Source organism: Gasterosteus aculeatus, chromosome 4 (genome assembly GCF_964276395.1).
Source record: "Gasterosteus aculeatus chromosome 4, fGasAcu3.hap1.1, whole genome shotgun sequence".
NCBI classification, from domain to species: Eukaryota; Metazoa; Chordata; class Actinopteri; order Perciformes; family Gasterosteidae; genus Gasterosteus; species Gasterosteus aculeatus.
This window is the reverse complement of record NC_135691.1, coordinates 1428531-1446826: the sequence shown is the minus strand read 5'-3', so window position 1 is coordinate 1446826 and position 18296 is coordinate 1428531. Positions and strand designations below refer to the sequence as shown.

The following is an 18296-nucleotide window of genomic DNA, read 5'->3' as shown; positions in this document are numbered from 1 at the left end:
CACACACACGGGCGGGGGGGGGGGGGGTTTGGCGGTCCGGTGTAAATGTTCATGTCATTGAGGGGGTTTCAAACCACACAAACACAACGGAACAAGTCCTCCGGTTTCCCTTCCGTTGGTCCTATGGACCTGCACTGTAGGTGTGAGGTGGTGCGCTTGCCTAGTGACAAGTGTGAGACCCGCTCCGGGTCACCTCGAGCTGTGCTGAACCGTTCTGGTGTTTTGTGGCGCAGCCTTCGCCTTCCCTGGTTAATGGATTTGTTTGTGTAATTAATTATTGATTTGTGATTTTTGTGATTTCAAATCCTTTGCACAGCCATCGGGACGGATACAGCGGAATATATGCACGAGTACGTGTTACAAACGTATGAACACGCACGTGAAACATTTCTCTCCACGCGCACGAAGATACGTGACTATTTTATATAGTTGGTTTGCAACGTTGCAAATAATTCAAGTACTTGCTACTTAGTTGCAGTCCACCGTATATCCTAAAATCTAATGATGATGAATCGTGGAGTAATAAATATCTTTATTTATATTGCATGTAGTAAACTGATTGAAACAAAAGCCTTTGTTTTTCTTATTTGTCCCACCCCTTCAAAGACATACTTTTTTTTAACGAGTTGAAGTAATAGCAAGCATGGAAAACAACTACAATTAAGAATGACCTTGAGGAAGTTATTAATGCACTATAAATAGCTGCTGATTATAGTGCAGCAGCTTCCCCTTATTAGTTAATTCATCTCTGTCACATTACGCCGTTTGTTTACCTGGGTAACTAATTGGCACTCTGTATAACAACTTGAATTTAATCTGATGCTATTTTGCGGGATACTCTCGATCAATGGTCTTATCTTATGGAAAAGCGCTCCTATGTCTCGGTAAAGTTTAACCTGAACAACACTGGGTTGTTGCGTAAGAGACAGTGGATATGTCTAAAGACTGGAGTAGAGGTCAGCTTCGCAGGGATGCTGATGCTGGAAAATGTGAGTCAGCTGCTGTAATGTACGCTGGATTGATGGATTAAAACACTGAGCTCAACTAGAGCGACAGTCCCGCAATGAGTTCTCCCTTCATGTGGCTGATAATGTCCGCTTCGTTGTTGTTGTTGAAGAGGTTTATGGTCGTTTTTGTGAGGTTATAGAACTGTGCTATTCTGAGACGTATTTCTAAGCATTTTGTTGTGCTGATATATATTTGGTACACTCCAGCGGCTCTACTGACGTAAAGTTCATAAAGGGAGAATTAACTGCAGGGCTGTGGTATCAAAGTGCTTTAGCTGAATTTGGTTTATTATTAATTAATGTGACTTAATCATTAGGAGCGTCTTACTTTCGTAGGTCCTTATATCTGGGAAAAGTATAGACACTTCAGATTCATGGTGGGAGTTCTTAGTGGGACTAAACAACCTCTAAGGATATTCAGTATTTGGGATAAAAATACCGACTGATGATAAAATCTGATCCAGTCACTGGCTGACTAATGATTCAATGTGCAGTTAGGTGTTTTGCACTGGGAACTCTGTGTGCATGTGCTAGGATTAGCATTAATTCTCATTAGGTGTACTGTAGTTGAACCTGCAGCCTTTTATCTGATGGGTGTCACGTATGCGCATACCAACGGTGTCAAAACTCTCCACCCTCCTGCCGTGTGAGATAGGACTCTGTGCGTAAGCCTACCCATAGTTTTTGTACGGAACACACACACACACACAGCAGTGTCATAACCACACAGCTGCCTGCAGTGTGGGATGCTTGTTGCCAGGTCAGCGAGTGGCAGTTGCAGGCTGCGTGAACCAGGACCAAGCTTAACCAAGTGTGATCCAAATCCCTCTTTTACAGCTTCACCCGCACCGCCAGACATTTGCCAGATTTAATCTGTCTGCATGTGTTCACACCTCTACGGAAATAGCCTATTGTTTCAAAATGCAATTAACTTTTTTTTACCATTCAGATACAATGAACACAATAATGGGATGACTAAAATGTCGAGGACTAATCAAAGCAGTGGAATTAGATAGAAGTACAGAGACGAAGGAAAAGAGATATCTCATCACATATCAAGAAGCCTTGGAGCCTCGTGTTCTGGTGTACGTTAAAGCAAAAGGGGCCCGAAGCAGTTCCCTGCAACGTGGCTCCGACCGGCCCAAAGATCGCGTAAATGGAATGAGTCCATTAGGCAGCTGAAACAACAAAGGCGTCTCCGTAAAGAACAGTGCTGCATTCATGTGAGCTTTCCCAAACAACATCAGCCCCACAAGGACGCTCCACTGCCCCACCCCGGCCTGGAGTCCTTACAAGTACTGGAATACATCCTCTCAACGGTGTTGGGTTCATTTCACTTCATTGACCAGTTCATCTGAAGAACTGGCACATTTATCACTGATGTTGTGAAGCCAGGTGAGGGTCAGATTTAAGAGATGTGTAACTACGTTTGTTCCCTTTAATAATCACTGAGTAAGACTGCTTTTGGGAAATCTTGGCTTTACGGGATTCTCAATTGAAGAAGATCTCGATTTGCGAGTTATTATGTTCACTTTATTACCCAAAACAGATGTCACCATCTGCTCATTTTATCTATGAATTGTTTTTAAGAATCTAATCTCCTCTTTGTCAGAAGGTAATGAGAGGGGATTTGGTGAGACAAACTCTACATTTTACTTTAAACATCGGACAGAAGCGCATAATCTTTATCCTTCTTGTAGTTTTGTGCAATATTCTTTCTTAAACAAAGGCTTGGGAAGCAGAACCCTGATCCTGTGCTGAGCGGCTGGGTGGGCAGAAGTAATCTGCTTTAAGGGCACCAGTGTAAATGTACAGCATCTGCTGAATGTGTCGAGCAGAGGGAGAGGTCACAAGTCACATGACTGCAAGACGCCGTAGCCTACATCTGCAAAGCCGCCATGCCCTCCCCTGCTTGGTGGAGGTTTGCATTGGATCCAGCCTGTGGTTTTCCCCTCAAAGATATTTGAACGATAAAGTTCAATTGGAAGATCCAAGACCAAAATATCTCCCCACACATTTATGTATTTTATCACAAATACTCATCATTATATTGGACAGAAGCGATTTGTTGACCAATTTCATTTTCTGGTTCTGTGTAAATATATATTTAATAGACTCTGCTCTATTTAAGTTCTTAAATCAACTTTTGAAGGAATTTAGGATTCCAAATTATGATTCCTCTCTCAGTCTACAAATTCAAATATTGGATTATATTCACTAATCCGCTATATTTACTTTGCTCTACACTTCCAACCTGTAACGTTCAAGGAAATGGAGAAAGAAATGTTCTGGTTTTCAATGTTTTCACTTCCCCATCAGATTTATATCAAATGTACAAATTTAGACCACTGCTCGAGATGAATTAAACACAAAATTATTTCCACTGCAAACATCAACACGAAGGTGTAAAGGTTTTTTTGCGCCAAATTTCTACCTTTTAAAAGTTTCCTAAATACAAACATGTTTGTTTCCGTTTGTCGGCTCGTAAGTGAGAGGAGGAAGTCTAACTAGGACGTCCTCAACCCAAGAATCCACTGTGTGTCCGTCACGTGACCCTGCCTCACATACTTCTACAGCTTTCATAAGCTTGAGACGCCTCCAGGTCGCTAGGCTGCATCCTTGTAGCCTCCAGCCTTTGTAGACCCGGACGGGTCCTCCAACAACCGCGTAGGCTGAAGCGAGCGCCCTGTGAACCGGGGCGGTCTGGTCTACGGGGGGGGGGGGGCTCGCTGCTTGCGTCATCAGCTTTACCTCCGCTGCTCCCGTTGCCTAGCAACCTGCTGCACTTAACAACAAGACCCCCCAAAAAAGTACAGATAAGGAAGATAACCTTACTTTCATTTAATTTAGGAAGATGTTGCACGTTTCAACTAAATGTGCATGAGCTCTGCACCAACATATTGAAATATGGTGCAGAGCTCATGCAAACGAGCAGCACGTTGTTAAGAAGAATACACCGAGCCGATCACACATCACTTCCTGTTGTCAGTTGGCTCGGCCGCCGCGTGAAAGCGCCTCTGTCTTCCCGTTCGACAGCACGCGCTCGCAGCTGGTGTTTGGATGCGTTATTTGCACACAGGCACAGATGGATCTGACAGGACGCGCGGTAATTGAGTCCCATTCAATCCTGAGGATAATAGAGCGAAGACTGTTCATTCAACGACATTTAACAACCGGCTCGGGATTTCCTCGTTGATTCGCCGCGGCCTCGCTTCCTCATCGCGCCGCCGCTGCTTTCACAGAGCTGTCGGGCGTGTCGCCGCGTAAAGACAACAGGAAGAGGGACTGTTTATGTCAGAGAGCAGCAGTCTGGAACTTCCCATCAAGCGAGTGAGGTGATCTTGGTCGATACTAAATCATACAAGATCGGTGTCATTTTCTCAGTGGCTGTGGGTCCGCTGTGGTTCACGTCACACTGAAACACTTTATGGTGAATAAACACCGATCAACCACCAGAGTCACAGCCAAAAGTGTCAAGACCTCGCTTACTCTTTTATTTATTTTTCTAACCTCCGATCTTCCTCTTTCTGCAGCTCTTTTATTCCCCCATAACGCTGCTTCTTCTCTTTCTCCAATTTTCCCCTTTCATCTGTCTTTTTGGAGAACGTGCATGCGGACCTTCGCATTGGCTCTCAGATCTGAATATTGAAGATGTGAATAAGAGACATAAGATAATAAGGTTACTAACCTAAGTGGGTGTGTGTGTTTGTGTGATTTTCTGAACGCTTGATGATAAAACAGCGACGCGGTTTTCAGCAGGTCATAATTAAACTTATTACTCGGCTTCTTCGATCAGCACGAGTGGGACCACCGGGTTGGTTAGAAAGTTTAATGTTTAATTTAACAATTAGGACAGAATGTTACTCTCGCTCATTTTATTTAAATAACTCATTATCTGCCCAAATGTAAGACGACCTTCTCCAACACTCAGAGACACAACACATGAATCCTGCTGGGTCACTTTGCTGAAGATCCTTTTAATTCAAGGAGAAAGAACTAAGACTCTTAATTTGTGTAGCTAGTCTGTCGGTCACATGAGGAAATGTGTATACATGTATATACTTTTACATGTGTTTTCATTCCATGTGTTCAGTGGTTGAAGGATTCATTTCCTCTTCTTTAAGGTGTGTACTGGTTTGCATGTGGAAGGTGACTAGGAGGAAGTACAGTGAGGTGTCAGGGTCACGGGACGTCTGCGTGAATGATAGACCCAACAAGCCAACACGGAGGCCGAGACTCACATACCACACCTCCAGGCGCTCCCTGGTTGTTGAGCCCAGAAGGAGGTCAGAGGTCAGAAGCGTTTTGATATGAAAGCAAACTCACTTGTTTGCAAAAAGAGGTCTTCTCACTTCTCACCACAAAATAAAAAGGTTCCAGTGAGACAACAAGCTTTGATTAGGATGCCAGTGACCTTTGAGGCACTTTGTAGTAACATATGAGGGGGGATTTTACAACTCTGGAAAGTTTCCATGCGACTGATCAAATCAAAGGTTTCTCTACTTCTCTCCAATCTTTCTCACTTTACTTTCTCTTTCTCTCTCAGTGCACCGCCTTAACTGTCTCCGATTCCCCCCCTAACAATGGGCCTCATTGTCGAGCAGGATACCCGGGATTAAGGCCACAGACAGACAGCTTCTCTCGACCGTTCCGTGACTCGCCAAAGTCCTTTTTAGGGTCCGTTTTCACAGCAGGCTGGTCCGTAACCTGTGAGTGTCATTGTCCTCATGTGTCTCAGGACCATCCCGGCTTAAAAGGTACTGTGCTATTCATCAGAAGTTATGGAACAGGTTTCACTTTACCACAACATTATGTGGTTTGTGGTTCTTCTTTTGCGTTCAGTAGTACGGGCTCTGACCCAATAGAATATTTTCAGTCTGATTTACTTCTCTAGCTTTTGAAGAGGTCCAGGGTAGGGCTGTCAAAATTGCTCCAAAATGATGTTCGAATATTCGCTTTAAAAAAACACCGATATTGTAATATCTGGTTGCGCATTAGACACGTCCGTAACAGGACAAATTAATACAACGAGACATAACCACTTGTATAGGTAATTTATTTTAAGTTTAAACATATTTAACAACATATTACCTACACAAAAAATAAGTACGGCCAAGACCGCAGCTCGCTCGCTTTAACAACTATTCAAATATAGAATATTCGTTGACAGGATTCATGCCCTAGTCCAGTGCACTTTGTTTTCCCTGAGCAAGACACCTGACCCCTAATTGCTCCCCGGGCAAAAATGTGAAAAAGCCATGGGTTTAAAAGTGTAATGTAAGTCGCTTTGGATAAAAGCGTCTGCTAAATGACCTGTAATGTAATGTGATGTAAGGTTTTGTGGGTAAAAAGGGGCTGGAGGATCTCTTCAGATGACTCCACAATCTATATGTGCAAGCGGGTAAGACCCGTCTAATAACCTTACGTAACGAGAACACAAGAACAAGAAACGTTCTTCATGTTTCAGGGTCGAGTGAGAAGCGTGTCAATCATGACACTTCACAGGTATCCCCTGGAAAGAGGCCGCTGTATTCATCCTTAGATAGATGAGTTGCAGGGGAAGAAGAGGAAAAACAAAATCCCCCACATCAGCGGGAGGTTACATTACATTACATTACATTACATTACAGGTCATTTAGCAGACGCTTTTATCCAAAGCGACTTACATTACACTTTAAACCCATGGCTTTTTTCACATTTTTGCCCGGGGAGCAATTAGGGGTTAGGTGTCTTGCTCAGGGACACTTCAACATGGAACAAGGGGCAGCCTGGAATCGAACCACCAACCTTGTGCTTCCCAGCACACCTTCTCTAACCCCTGCGCCACGACGACCCCTGCGCCAGGTTCCCGCAGGTGAGGGACACGTGTTGCTCGATGTGAAGCGAGGAGCGTTGGCGTTGAGCAGAAGCTTCCTCTGGCGTCACGTGAGTCATCAAACCTATCGGCCGAGTTGCAGAAGGGGCCAGTTTCTACCAGAAAAGGGAAGCGCACGCTAATGGGTGCACCCAAACGAGCTGCTCGCTCTTCAGGCACCTCGGGGCGCGAGAAAAGGGAAAGCAATGTTTCTTCTTTTGTATTATTTCTTGTGGCTGAGGTTTCACTTCCATATGGAGCCATGCGTCGCAGAAATACAGGCTGTTCAGAAGTAACCTTGTACTTCTGCTTGGAATGTTCCCAAATGTGTTACAAAAAGGGCTCGATGAACAGCACCTATATGTCTCACCAGCGGCAGTAATGGGACGTGTACTTCAAGGGTCATGACAAAGATTTAGGTTGTTTATTAACCAAACAGTCATTTTCGTATTGACCAAAATGTTAGACTGAATAAAAGGTAAATGATTTATGATTTGGCTCAAATATTTGGAGCATTGCTCAGACAAAGATTATCGCTTTCACAACATGGCACAAGATTTTATATTTTTATTATTTTTTATCCTTGGTCCTTTTGAAAGCCGTTCATTTAACTCTGCTGGTTTTGTTTTAATTAGAATAATCACATTTCTGCCACGAAGATTTGAATGTCAAACCGCTGTAAGCCGTCTGATGGCACGGAGCATGAAACCCAATCATTTCATGTATTGATTTTATTGATAGCTGGCATCAATTGGACCTTTTACAGATGTCTCTCTGACGACTACTGTATACACAGATGTTAAGATGACGCCCATACACTTTCTCTTTCACATTTCCCTTCCCCCATCTTCTGAATATTTCTGTCTTTCTGACTCTCTCGAAGGCTGAAATGTGTGTGTTTTCAAAAAGACCGGCTGAGTCAGACACACTCATATACCCTTTAATCCCATCTGGCATATATTCTCAACACACGCATTTATCTTTAAGTTAGAAAAATACCATCAATATAGCGGAAAACAACTGATCTCTATGTAAAGATATCGAGGAGTATTTTCTGAAGCATGAAACCCATTGTGAGAGAAAAGCGTGGGCCTTGTACATCCAGTGAAACATTTTGCAGCATTTGCACTCTTAGCTGCCACATTGTGAGCCGCGTGCAGACAATCCCTCAAACATCAATATGCTGTGAATTCAAAATGACACCTCATAAGATACGCACATCTTGCACACACACTCTTGCAGCAAGTGACAGCAACCAACAGGTGCTCAGCCGAGGTACACGGATCCAAAGTGGCAGTTTCCTCACATTTCCTCGGGCGTGTACGGACATGTGTGGACACGCAGGACACACCGGCACGGCTCGCTAACCGGTGTCGCTTTAATCACCGTGTGCTGTGACTCCCGCACGACACGACGTCGGGCCTCACGGAGGGACGATGCGATTAAAGAGGAAGGAGAAAGAGAACTGGAAATGGATGGAAAACAAAACGAGGAGAAACAAACCCAAAAGTCTAAATGAGAAGGACAGGGGACCTGATGTAAACATGTTCGTTCGTATTGTTGTGCAGAGGCGTTGAGATCTGGGTGATACTCTGCAGATGTATTCTGCGTCTCTCCTTGTTTTGGAGAAAACAAACGACCTGACCTCAGTATAGAAAGTAGCCATTCATCTGTTTGTGAACGTACCAAGGATTGTTACTCAACAAGTTCCATCTTTTTCTCCACCCTTTCTTTTCTGCCTTTTCCTTCTGTCATTATCTCTCATTCCTGGCTTTTCTTCCGTGTGTCTCTCTGTCTGTCTGTGTCTCTCTCTGTCTGTCTGTCTCTCTCTCTGTCTTTCTGTGTCTCTCTCTGTCTTTCTGTCTCTCTCTCTGTAGCTAGAAGGAAATCCTGCAAGAGGGATTAGCGGTCCGTCAATGAGGAACTACCGGCTCATCTTCTGCCACAACCTGAAGCAGCCATAGATGGTTTGGTGGTTCACTGGCTAAGGCAAGAGAAGACCGGACACACTTTCACTGCTTCACGGTGAGTTCACACACACACGCACACACGCACACGCAATAGTTGGATTTTCTTTGGGCAGTCGGGGAATACTTCACTATCTGACTCATCGTTTCTTTTGTTGTATATAAATATATAAAACATTCTGTTATAATGCATCAGCACAAGATCAGCACATCTTCACTAGGGCTGCAACTAACAATTATCTTGATAATCGATTAATCGGTCGATTTATTTTTTCGATTAATCAATGAATTGGATTAAAAAACTGCATTAAAAAAATCTTTTCATTTTCAAACCTTTATTCTTCCACAGAGCTGCAAATTCACATGGCAAAAGACCATGGAAGTCCAGGTTGCTCCTTGAACATAATAATAATTTATAAAAAATAAAGAAAAATACAAATCGGAAAGTTTAATAGGATTTTGTTTTAAGGTCAGAACTGGTTCTCTACACTCACAGACGCACACACTCACAAACTCTCACACTCAAGACACACTCACAAACACACCCCCATGTTCACTTGAAGCTTATTCAATAAATTATTACATTGTAGTGCAAGTTAAGTATATAAATGAACCACATCTAAATACAGCAAAAAAATAACCAGGTGCTATGAGATGAATTTAAAATGGCAAAAACAAGTACACAATGGGACAAAGCACAAAATATATACATGATAACATCTCCGCAACTCATTGAGTGACAACAATCGATAATCGATAATGAAATTTGTTGTCTATACTTTTAATAATCTGTCAATAAAAAAAAGTCCAACTTTGAGCACAAATAGTTTTTGCAGATTCTTGCTGGCTTTGCATAGATTTCCATCCCGTCGTCTGCCTTTGCATGGTAACTAAGGACTCTTTCATGATGCCAAATGCTGCAGGGACGGGAATCTAATTTAAATAATGACCTCCAAACGATTACATAACCAACACAGTGTGAACACCACTGACTTTCACCCACATGGAACTGTGTTCATTTACTTTGAAACATCCTCTTTGGGAGTAAATATTTGTAATTCCCCTGAATACAGGACATGGCGTGTGACATTATACCTATCCGACAGCAACAGCAGCTCTCAGTTACTTTACTTTACCGCCACAGTTCCTCAAATGCAGGGAGTCATTTAGCTAAAACGTGAAATTAAAATTAAATTAAGCCTTTAGTTTTGTGAATCACATGTTCTGACGTTTTGTCTTAATCCCCCCTCCCTCCTAAAGACGTGAGGTCTTGGCGGGGCTGTCGTGAGGAGGAGGAGGCGGCCATGAGGAAGAGCGTGTCTCCGTTGCCAGGCAATGAGGGCGGGAGCTCAGCCAGCACCACGCGTGTTTTTGGCGTTCCTTTGGAGGAGGTGACACGCACGCACGCCATCAGTGGCCACGAGGTTCCTGCACTCGTGAAGCACATTGTCGACTACATCGAGGAGCATGGTGAGTGACGGACGTGCGCACACACACACACACACACACACACACACACACACAAAGTTATGCCTCATTATCAATCAATAATTATCAAGCTATTTTTTTGTTTCTTTTTTATGACTTGCATGGGAATCGTTTTAATTAAATTAATATTAACTAGTCTAAAATATTAACCAATGCTGATGACACTAATGCAATTTCAGTACATTGAGATGCCAGATAAACAAGCAGAATCTGTGATATAGTACATTTTTCATTGACTACTGCACACCCTATGTTTGGTGATACATTAGTTGAAATAAAAGCAAAAAACATCGTACACACGCAGTTACTCAATAAAACCTTTTCATGCTTTTTATTTTCATGCTTGGACAAGGGATCTTATTATCGAATTGCTTCTTTTAAAAATGATTGAATTGGCAGCAAAATATTGTCTTTGTAAGAGCAGATCTTGAACATTTCAGTGTTCTTGTATTGCACTGTATTAATATGCAGCTACATCCCCCTGCAGGCAGTAAAAGCTTACACTTTATTATAATTGCTTTCAGTTTCATTTATTGTATTATAGCAACACTGGATCTTCTTTATTCATTTCAACGTATTTAACTTTTGAATGAAGAAAAAATACTACTAAAAAATACAACATATAGAATTTAATGACAGCTCACCCATTGAAATACGACCTCTGCATTTAACCTATTTTGAATATTAGGAGCAATTTAAGGTTCAGTGTCTCGCTCAACTGGTGTTCGACAGGCGGGCCGGAGGGCCATTGTGATTAAAGCCCCTTTAGCCACAGCGGCTCCTTTAACCCGTATCCAGTAGAGTAAAAGGTCTCTGCACCTTCAGGCAGTTAAACAGAAAATGCACAATCATTGTGACTTGATGTAAGATTGGATGAAGACAAACACGTGAATGCTGCTGTTGTTATGTCACTTATCACTTCTAAGTGCCTTCTCCTGCCCCCGCCCCCCCACCCCCATCAGGATGAACTGAAATCTGTCAACCAGTTTATGTGATAAGATGAACTCTGAATTCCTCGGTCCATGATGCACAACACTTGTTTCTGTGAAACAGAGGAGCTTCGCGGTAAGGAGAGGAAGCTACCTCAGTATTGTCCCGGGGCTTTTCCCGCGTCCCCCTGGGACATTTTCCTTCAGGCCTCGCGGAGCAGGGACTTCAGTCTTATGTCACTGTCTTCATTAGGGCTAGTTGGCAGCTGCAAGACATGCTGCTCTAAAGGAGAGAAGCTCCACGATAAGAAAGTGGGATCTTTTGGAGGCAAATTTAAGTTCTAAACCAACCAGCCACAGACTAAATGTTTGTGCATTTAGTCGGTGATGATGCTGGCTAGATAACACCACCAGTAAGCCCCTCCCACCCCACTCCACCAGTCTATCCTCTTTGTGCGATTGGTGTGATCCCAATAGATACCGAGTCAGTCCCTCAAAGGTTGTTTCCCTAAATCTCATCATCTCTGGTCAACCTTGCATATGCATGTAGAATGGATTGACTTTGTGTCCCACCGTGGAAGCAATTTGATGGCTCAAAGGCGAGTTTTATCTACATATCATGTAGGCCTGCAGGTCAGAAACATCCACGGAGAAAAAAGTAAAGAAAACAGAAAGGTTTAGTCATAATACATTTTCTTATAAAAACCTGTGAACCCGGTCGGTACGTTTCTTTTTTTAAAGCTATTGAAATGAACCTTCACCTCTATCCACTCAAGTGACAAGTGAATCCGGCTGGTGGTGAGACCGACCCGCTCAACCAGACGAGGTTATGTAATCAGGCTTTAATCCTGCCGGCGCATCAATTAGAGCGCCGCTGCCCATCCGGCAGTTACTCAGCCAGTGAACCGCCCGTCATGTCCCCGGTTGGAGTTGTGTCTGAAGGTTATGCATCCAGCGTGTTCCTGGTTCTTCAGTCTAGTAAAGTCATGCACATGTCAGAAGATTGTTCTGTTATCGGCCTTTGACCACTGAGTCACTGAGACGCCTGAAACTCATTTAAATTGTCATTGTGTAAATATTTGTTGAAGCAACGCCGCTTAACTCGGTCGATGCGATCACGTGATCGAGGTGTTTAGTCACAATGATCTTGGTACTTTCGCTTCTTGACATCTGCAGTAGTCATCATGACAAAGAGGGACTTTGTATGCGATAGGATGAGGGGAAAAAAGGACGACCGGTTAGGAATGGAGACAAATCCCCGTAGGGTTCCCCTCAAAATCACCAATACATATTTTTTATGGGGCTACGTGGCGCTCTAGATGATCCACCGGCCTGGTTGTTGTTGTTGAACCACGCAAAAGCACCTCCTGCATTTCTGGACCAAATAAGTCACCGGTTCATTCTTCAGTTGTCCATTAAATTAACACGTCGGGCAGTTATTTATTTTCATTGGGTCCAAAGCTCAGAAGTACCCCGTCACCCCATCGCTCAAACTAGACGAGAGGAAAAGTCCCTGCGGGATGTAAATGATTGTTCTCGTTGGCACGTTGGGGATGTTTATCAGGTGCGTCAGTGACATATTTACTCTTATCCCGCTGAATTCTTTTCTGACACTTTGCGTAGTTGCGTTGCAGTAGACGGCGTTGATTGGATCAGCAGTAGGTGCTAGAGCGGGATCAACAAATAAAAAAGGACCCAGACTCATTAAACAAATCAGGAAAATAAGATCACATAATTGAAAAACGCTGCAATGAGTTTGCCTTACGTGTGGTCAGGTCTTCTGGACCTGGAGGGGCTCTTCCTTGTTAACGGCAACGCGGAGCGCGTGGATTGGCTGCGCCAGCGCTATGACAGTGGGGAGGAGGTGGAGCTAGAGAAGGAGGCGGACCTGGCGTCAGCGGTCAGTCTGCTGCGACTCTTCCTGCAGGAGCTTCCTGAGCCGGTGATCCCGACGGCCATACAGGGTCACATTCTACAGCTTCACCAAGGTGTGTGAGGAGCGCCGCTTCTCCAACCCCGGTGCCTTTTCATCCTCTGAACCCATCAACACCGTTTAGTCATGACGTATTTTGAGCTATAGAAATCATGTAATGCTTCATATCTAATTAATATCTCATCTTTTATGCTATCCATACATGCTTAATGGACAATATGTTGTCACTTTCACAACTGGCCTCTACCCCTGATAATCTATCTATCCCATGTGGCTGTCATGCATAACACAGCAGTGGGGAGCTTGCTGGGACTCACCATGTCATTCATTTTTATCATCTCCATATACTGTCATAGCATTACTACACCACTAAGGCCTTTTCTGTTCCACCTCATCTCTCCTCCCACTGGGGATCAGACATTTATCTCATTTGCGGCTGCACGTTTTCTTTAGTGAAGAATGTTTAAGGTCAACCTGGCATGAACGTAAAAGAATTGATATCCCATAGTTCCTTCCACATCGTGAAAAGGAGCATTTAGCAGCATTGAGTGCAGCATGCGTCGGGCATATTATTATAATGGTAATTATGATTAACAGTCGTTTCTACTGGAAGTAATGAGAATAAGTAAAATGTGTTAACGGCAATGTAGCATTTCAAAGTGGCATCACTCACAACCCGTATCCATCTCTTTAACCACCTTCAGATTACAGCAATGAAGAAGATCTGTGTAGAAACCTGAAGTACCTGCTGCAGCAGCTTCCCCAGCTCAACTACGGCCTGCTGCGCTTCCTGTGCCGCTTCCTGGCCAGCGTGGCCTCCCTCCAGCAGGAGAGCTGGAACATCGGCACGCTGGCCGCTGTCTTCGGGCCCGACATCTTCCAGTAAGACGCCCATAACTGTGCCTAAATGACCTAAATCATCTCTTTTGCAAAAGGGTTTGCGCTGTCGGATACTGTGAGCGGAGGACAAACACGTGCATGCTTTGCACATACACCCAGACAAAGATACACACGGAGGCACTTACACATGCATGTATTCGCTTCCTGTAGTTAGTTGACCTCCCATGAGGACCAGTGCACAAGTGACTCAACACGCTCTTCTCTGGCCTCGTGTTCGCAGTCTGTCAACTGAAGGAGAGGACCTTCGGGACCAGGAGTCTGTCAGCAGAGTGCTGGCGGAGCTGTTGGACAACCAGGAGGGCCTGTTTGACTCCGAGGAAGATGACGTCTCCACCACCAACGACTACAGCTCCATCAACGAACAGGTACCGGCCGTCACCTCCGTTCCTCACCTCCTCACCTTCTCTGTCCATCGCCAAGTTAATCTCCTGAAGACTTTGTCCGAACATGGTAAATATGGCACCTGGTCTCATTTGTGTTACACTTAAAATATGTTTAGAGAGGTTGTAATTCTTTATTAATTCTATTCCTCATTTTAATATTTGGTCTCAAACCCACTCATCTCATATGGATAATACAACGTATATTTGTTCTATTTTTGCTCAGCACTCCACCCAAATAAGTCTTTGTAGTAATTATTTCCCCTTCTATAGTCAGAATATGGATTTAAAAATTGCAATACATTTCCATAGGGAAAAAAGAATGAACTGCACATTATTGAAAAGCTTTTTGCATAAGATAAACGCTATTACACCCCTGAGAAATAGTCCAATTACAAAACACATCAAACATACATTTTTCGTCCTCTTTAGCGACGCGCTGAATGTGGCTTTTAACTGCCATTGCTTAATGCTCTTATACAGTATCCCACATTAAGTGACTCTGACTCTGATGACCTGGCTTTTGCTAACATTGGAGAACCTGAAGCAAGTTGTTTGTTTCAAGTATATACTTGTCATGGAAAATTCTACATTGTTATGAATTGATACAGTATTATTTATCGACATTCCATTTAAATACAGTAATCCCTCGTTTATCGCGGGGGTTACGTTCCGAAAATGACCCGCGATAAGTGAAATCCGCGAAATAGAAAACTTTTTTTTTTTTTACAATTAGCAACTATTACATGTATACAAATACAGTGACTCGCGTGTAGGCCGTTTCACTGCTCTTCAGACTGGGCCGCTGCATCCTGACTGCGCTCTGCAGTGTTCTCTTCTTCTGAAGCCCGCGGTGCAGGTGTGTTTGTTCGGGAGAAGAACATAGTGATAGGCAGCTGTTGTCGCTCTTTTTTCTTCTTTGCAAAAAGATCCTTGTACACCGACATGCCACCATCGATTACGTTGGAGAACTGTAATTAACGGCTCGGGAGTGAGTTTTTAGCGAATCAGAATGCAGAGCACAATGCACCAAAAAAAAAAAAAATGCAATATGAAAATCCGCGAAATAGCGAATCCGCGATAAGTGAACCGCGAAGTGGCGAGGGATCACTGTAGTTACAAATAAAATGAGATTACAAATCAAGAAAAACAAACGTTCCCATTCGTGATACATCTTGGATGGAGGTTTGTGTTTTATAAATTGTGGATAAAAACACCCTCCAAATATCCACCAGGTTGCAGGAATTCACTCCGGAGATCCTGATCAGTGGATCTTGTGACCGGGGCCACGACAGGAAACACTTTGGGATTTAATGACTTCATCTTATCTAGAAACGCAAATCTCCTCCAGTGACACAAACCTTAGTGAGCCAGTAGTATTAGTGCGGTGTAGTATTTCAGGAAGTACTTGTGTTTTATACATGGAACTACTGAACCGAAAGTTCTTCTACCAAGAAAATACATTCATAAGAATGTAGAAGAGCCCATCGCACACCACACACACAACACACACGCACACACACCGGCCTGTTGCACTATAAGTGCTGAGCTGTGTGAGCGAGTTGAACTGACACTAGGAAACGAGACTCAACTAACCCGGAGTTATTCCCCCCGTTACCCGGCAACACGCAGGGTCTGCTCAAAGAATAACCGGCAACCTTTCATTTCACGGGGGCTTCACCACATTGTGTTATTGGACGATAACGTGCACAAAGGAAGACAATAATTGCTGTGGATTGTTATTTCATGTCGCCGTTTGACAGTTTAATCTCAACAAAGCAGCATTAAGGTAGAGATCATATTTAAATGTTAAAGTTAACGGCTGCAACCGTGTCTGTAGTAACTCACCTTTTCAGTTACACTCAACTGCCATCTCCCCCCCTCCCCCTCCCTCCTCTTTTTGTTTCTTCTTCTTGGCAGTTCTGCAATGTATTTAAAACTGCCGACTGTCGTAGTAAACGCTTTGCTGCCTCGTAATGGAGGCGCCTTGGAGTCCTCATCTGTCACATCCTTCACTAATTGAGGAAAACAAGCTTGCTGGCTTGCAGGAGAATAATAATTAGATTGAGATGGAATAAACAGCAGAAGAAGAAATGTCTTTCCTGCAGCTGTTTGAATTCAATTTGTATTGTTCAAATTCAGATGAATGAGGATAAAGAGGAAAAGCTTCCCAATGGCCGAATGTTGAGAGCAGAAGAACGAGCAGCAGGCACCGTGAAAGCAAATCATCTGGGCAGTGATCCGTGTGTCTTATGTAACACGCAGGGCAGAAAGAATGTGTGGTTAAGAGAGGAAGGGGGAGAAAACAAGTCCAGGAAGATGGGGGAGACATAGCGAGAGTGCGGAGAGAAAAAGGATGAAATCGAGGGAGGGAGGAAAAGAAGCTGTTAATGATGTAACCATGCAGCTCACACCTCCAGCCACTGCATGGAGGTGGATGATTGTTTTACCACACACACACACACTGTTCACCATAGAAGGATAGGAAGGTGAAGGATAGAAGGATAGAAGGGTGAAGGATAGAAGGGTGAAGGATAGAAGGGTGAAGGATAGAAGGGTGAAGGATAGAAGGGTGAAGGATAGAGGGGAGAAGGATAGAAGGATAGGAGGGTGAAGGATAGAAGGATAGGAGGGTGAAGGATAGAAGGATAGGAGGGTGAAGGATAGAAGGATAGGAGGGTGAAGGATAGAAGGATAGGAGGGTGAAGGATAGGAGGATAGGAGGGTGAAGGATAGGAGGATAGAAGGATAGGAGGGTGAAGGATAGAAGGATAGGAGGGTGAAGGATAGAAGGATAGGAGGGTGAAGGATAGAAGGATAGGAGGGTGAAGGATAGGAGGATAGAAGGATAGGAGGGTGAAGGATAGGAGGATAGAAGGATAGGAGGGTGAAGGATCGAAGGATAGGAGGGTGAAGGATAGGAGGGCGAAGGATAGAAGGATAGGAGGGCGAAGGATAGAAGGATAGGAGGGCGAAGGATAGGAGGATAGGAGGGCGAAGGATAGGAGGGCGAAGGATAGGAGGGAGAAGGATAGGAGGGCGAAGGATAGAAGGATAGGAGGGCGAAGGATAGAAGGATAGGAGGGCGAAGGATAGAAGGATAGGAGGGCGAAGGATAGAAGGATAGGAGAGCGAAGGATAGAAGGATAGGAGGGCGAAGGATAGAAGGATAGGAGGGCGAAGGATAGGAGGGTGAAGGATAGGAGGGCGAAGGATAGAAGGATAGGAGGGCGAAGGATAGAAGGATAGGAGGGCGAAGGATAGAAGGATAGGAGGGCGAAGGATAGAAGGATAGGAGGGCGAAGGATAGAAGGATAGGAGAGCGAAGGATAGAAGGATAGGAGGGCGAAGGATAGAAGGATAGGAGGGCGAAGGATAGAAGGATAGGAGGGCGAAGGATAGAAGGATAGGAGGGCGAAGGATAGAAGGATAGGAGGGCGAAGGATAGAAGGATAGGAGGGCGAAGGATAGAAGGATAGGAGGGCGAAGGATAGAAGGATAGGAGGGTGAAGGATAGAAGGATAGGAGGGTGAAGGATAGGAGGATAGAAGGATAGGAGGGTGAAGGATAGGAGGATAGGAGGGCGAAGGATAGAAGGATAGGAGGGCGAAGGATAGAAGGATAGGAGGGCGAAGGATAGAAGGATAGGAGGGCGAAGGATAGAAGGATAGGAGGGTGAAGGATAGAAGGATAGGAGGGCGAAGGAGAGAAGGATAGGAGGGCGAAGGATAGAAGGATAGGAGGGCGAAGGATAGAAGGATAGGAGGGCGAAGGATAGAAGGATAGGAGAGCGAAGGATAGAAGGATAGGAGGGTGAAGGATAGGAGGGTGAAGGATA

The 18296-nt window shown here is 44.1% G+C and overlaps 1 protein-coding gene across 10 annotated transcripts in view; it reads left to right on the top strand.

The window, feature by feature from the left end:
* The window catches only part of fam13b (family with sequence similarity 13 member B), a 43996-nt gene that overhangs the window by 882 nt on the left and 24818 nt on the right, over nt 1-18296 (top strand). For 7 of the 10 annotated variants that reach the window (XM_078101714.1, XM_078101712.1, XM_040175643.2 and 4 more), the window contains exons 2-6: nt 8739-8886; nt 10089-10298; nt 13021-13233; nt 13883-14060; nt 14299-14443. In XM_078101714.1, coding sequence (XP_077957840.1) covers nt 10133-10298; nt 13021-13233; nt 13883-14060; nt 14299-14443 — 702 coding nt within the window. In that variant the 5' untranslated portion in view covers nt 8739-8886; nt 10089-10132. Of the gene's footprint in view, nt 1-5592; nt 5765-8738; nt 8887-10088; nt 10299-13020; nt 13234-13882; nt 14061-14298; nt 14444-18296 lie in introns of those variants that run through there. The other 3 variants (XM_078101715.1, XM_078101713.1, XM_078101708.1) reach the window with 1 other exon arrangement.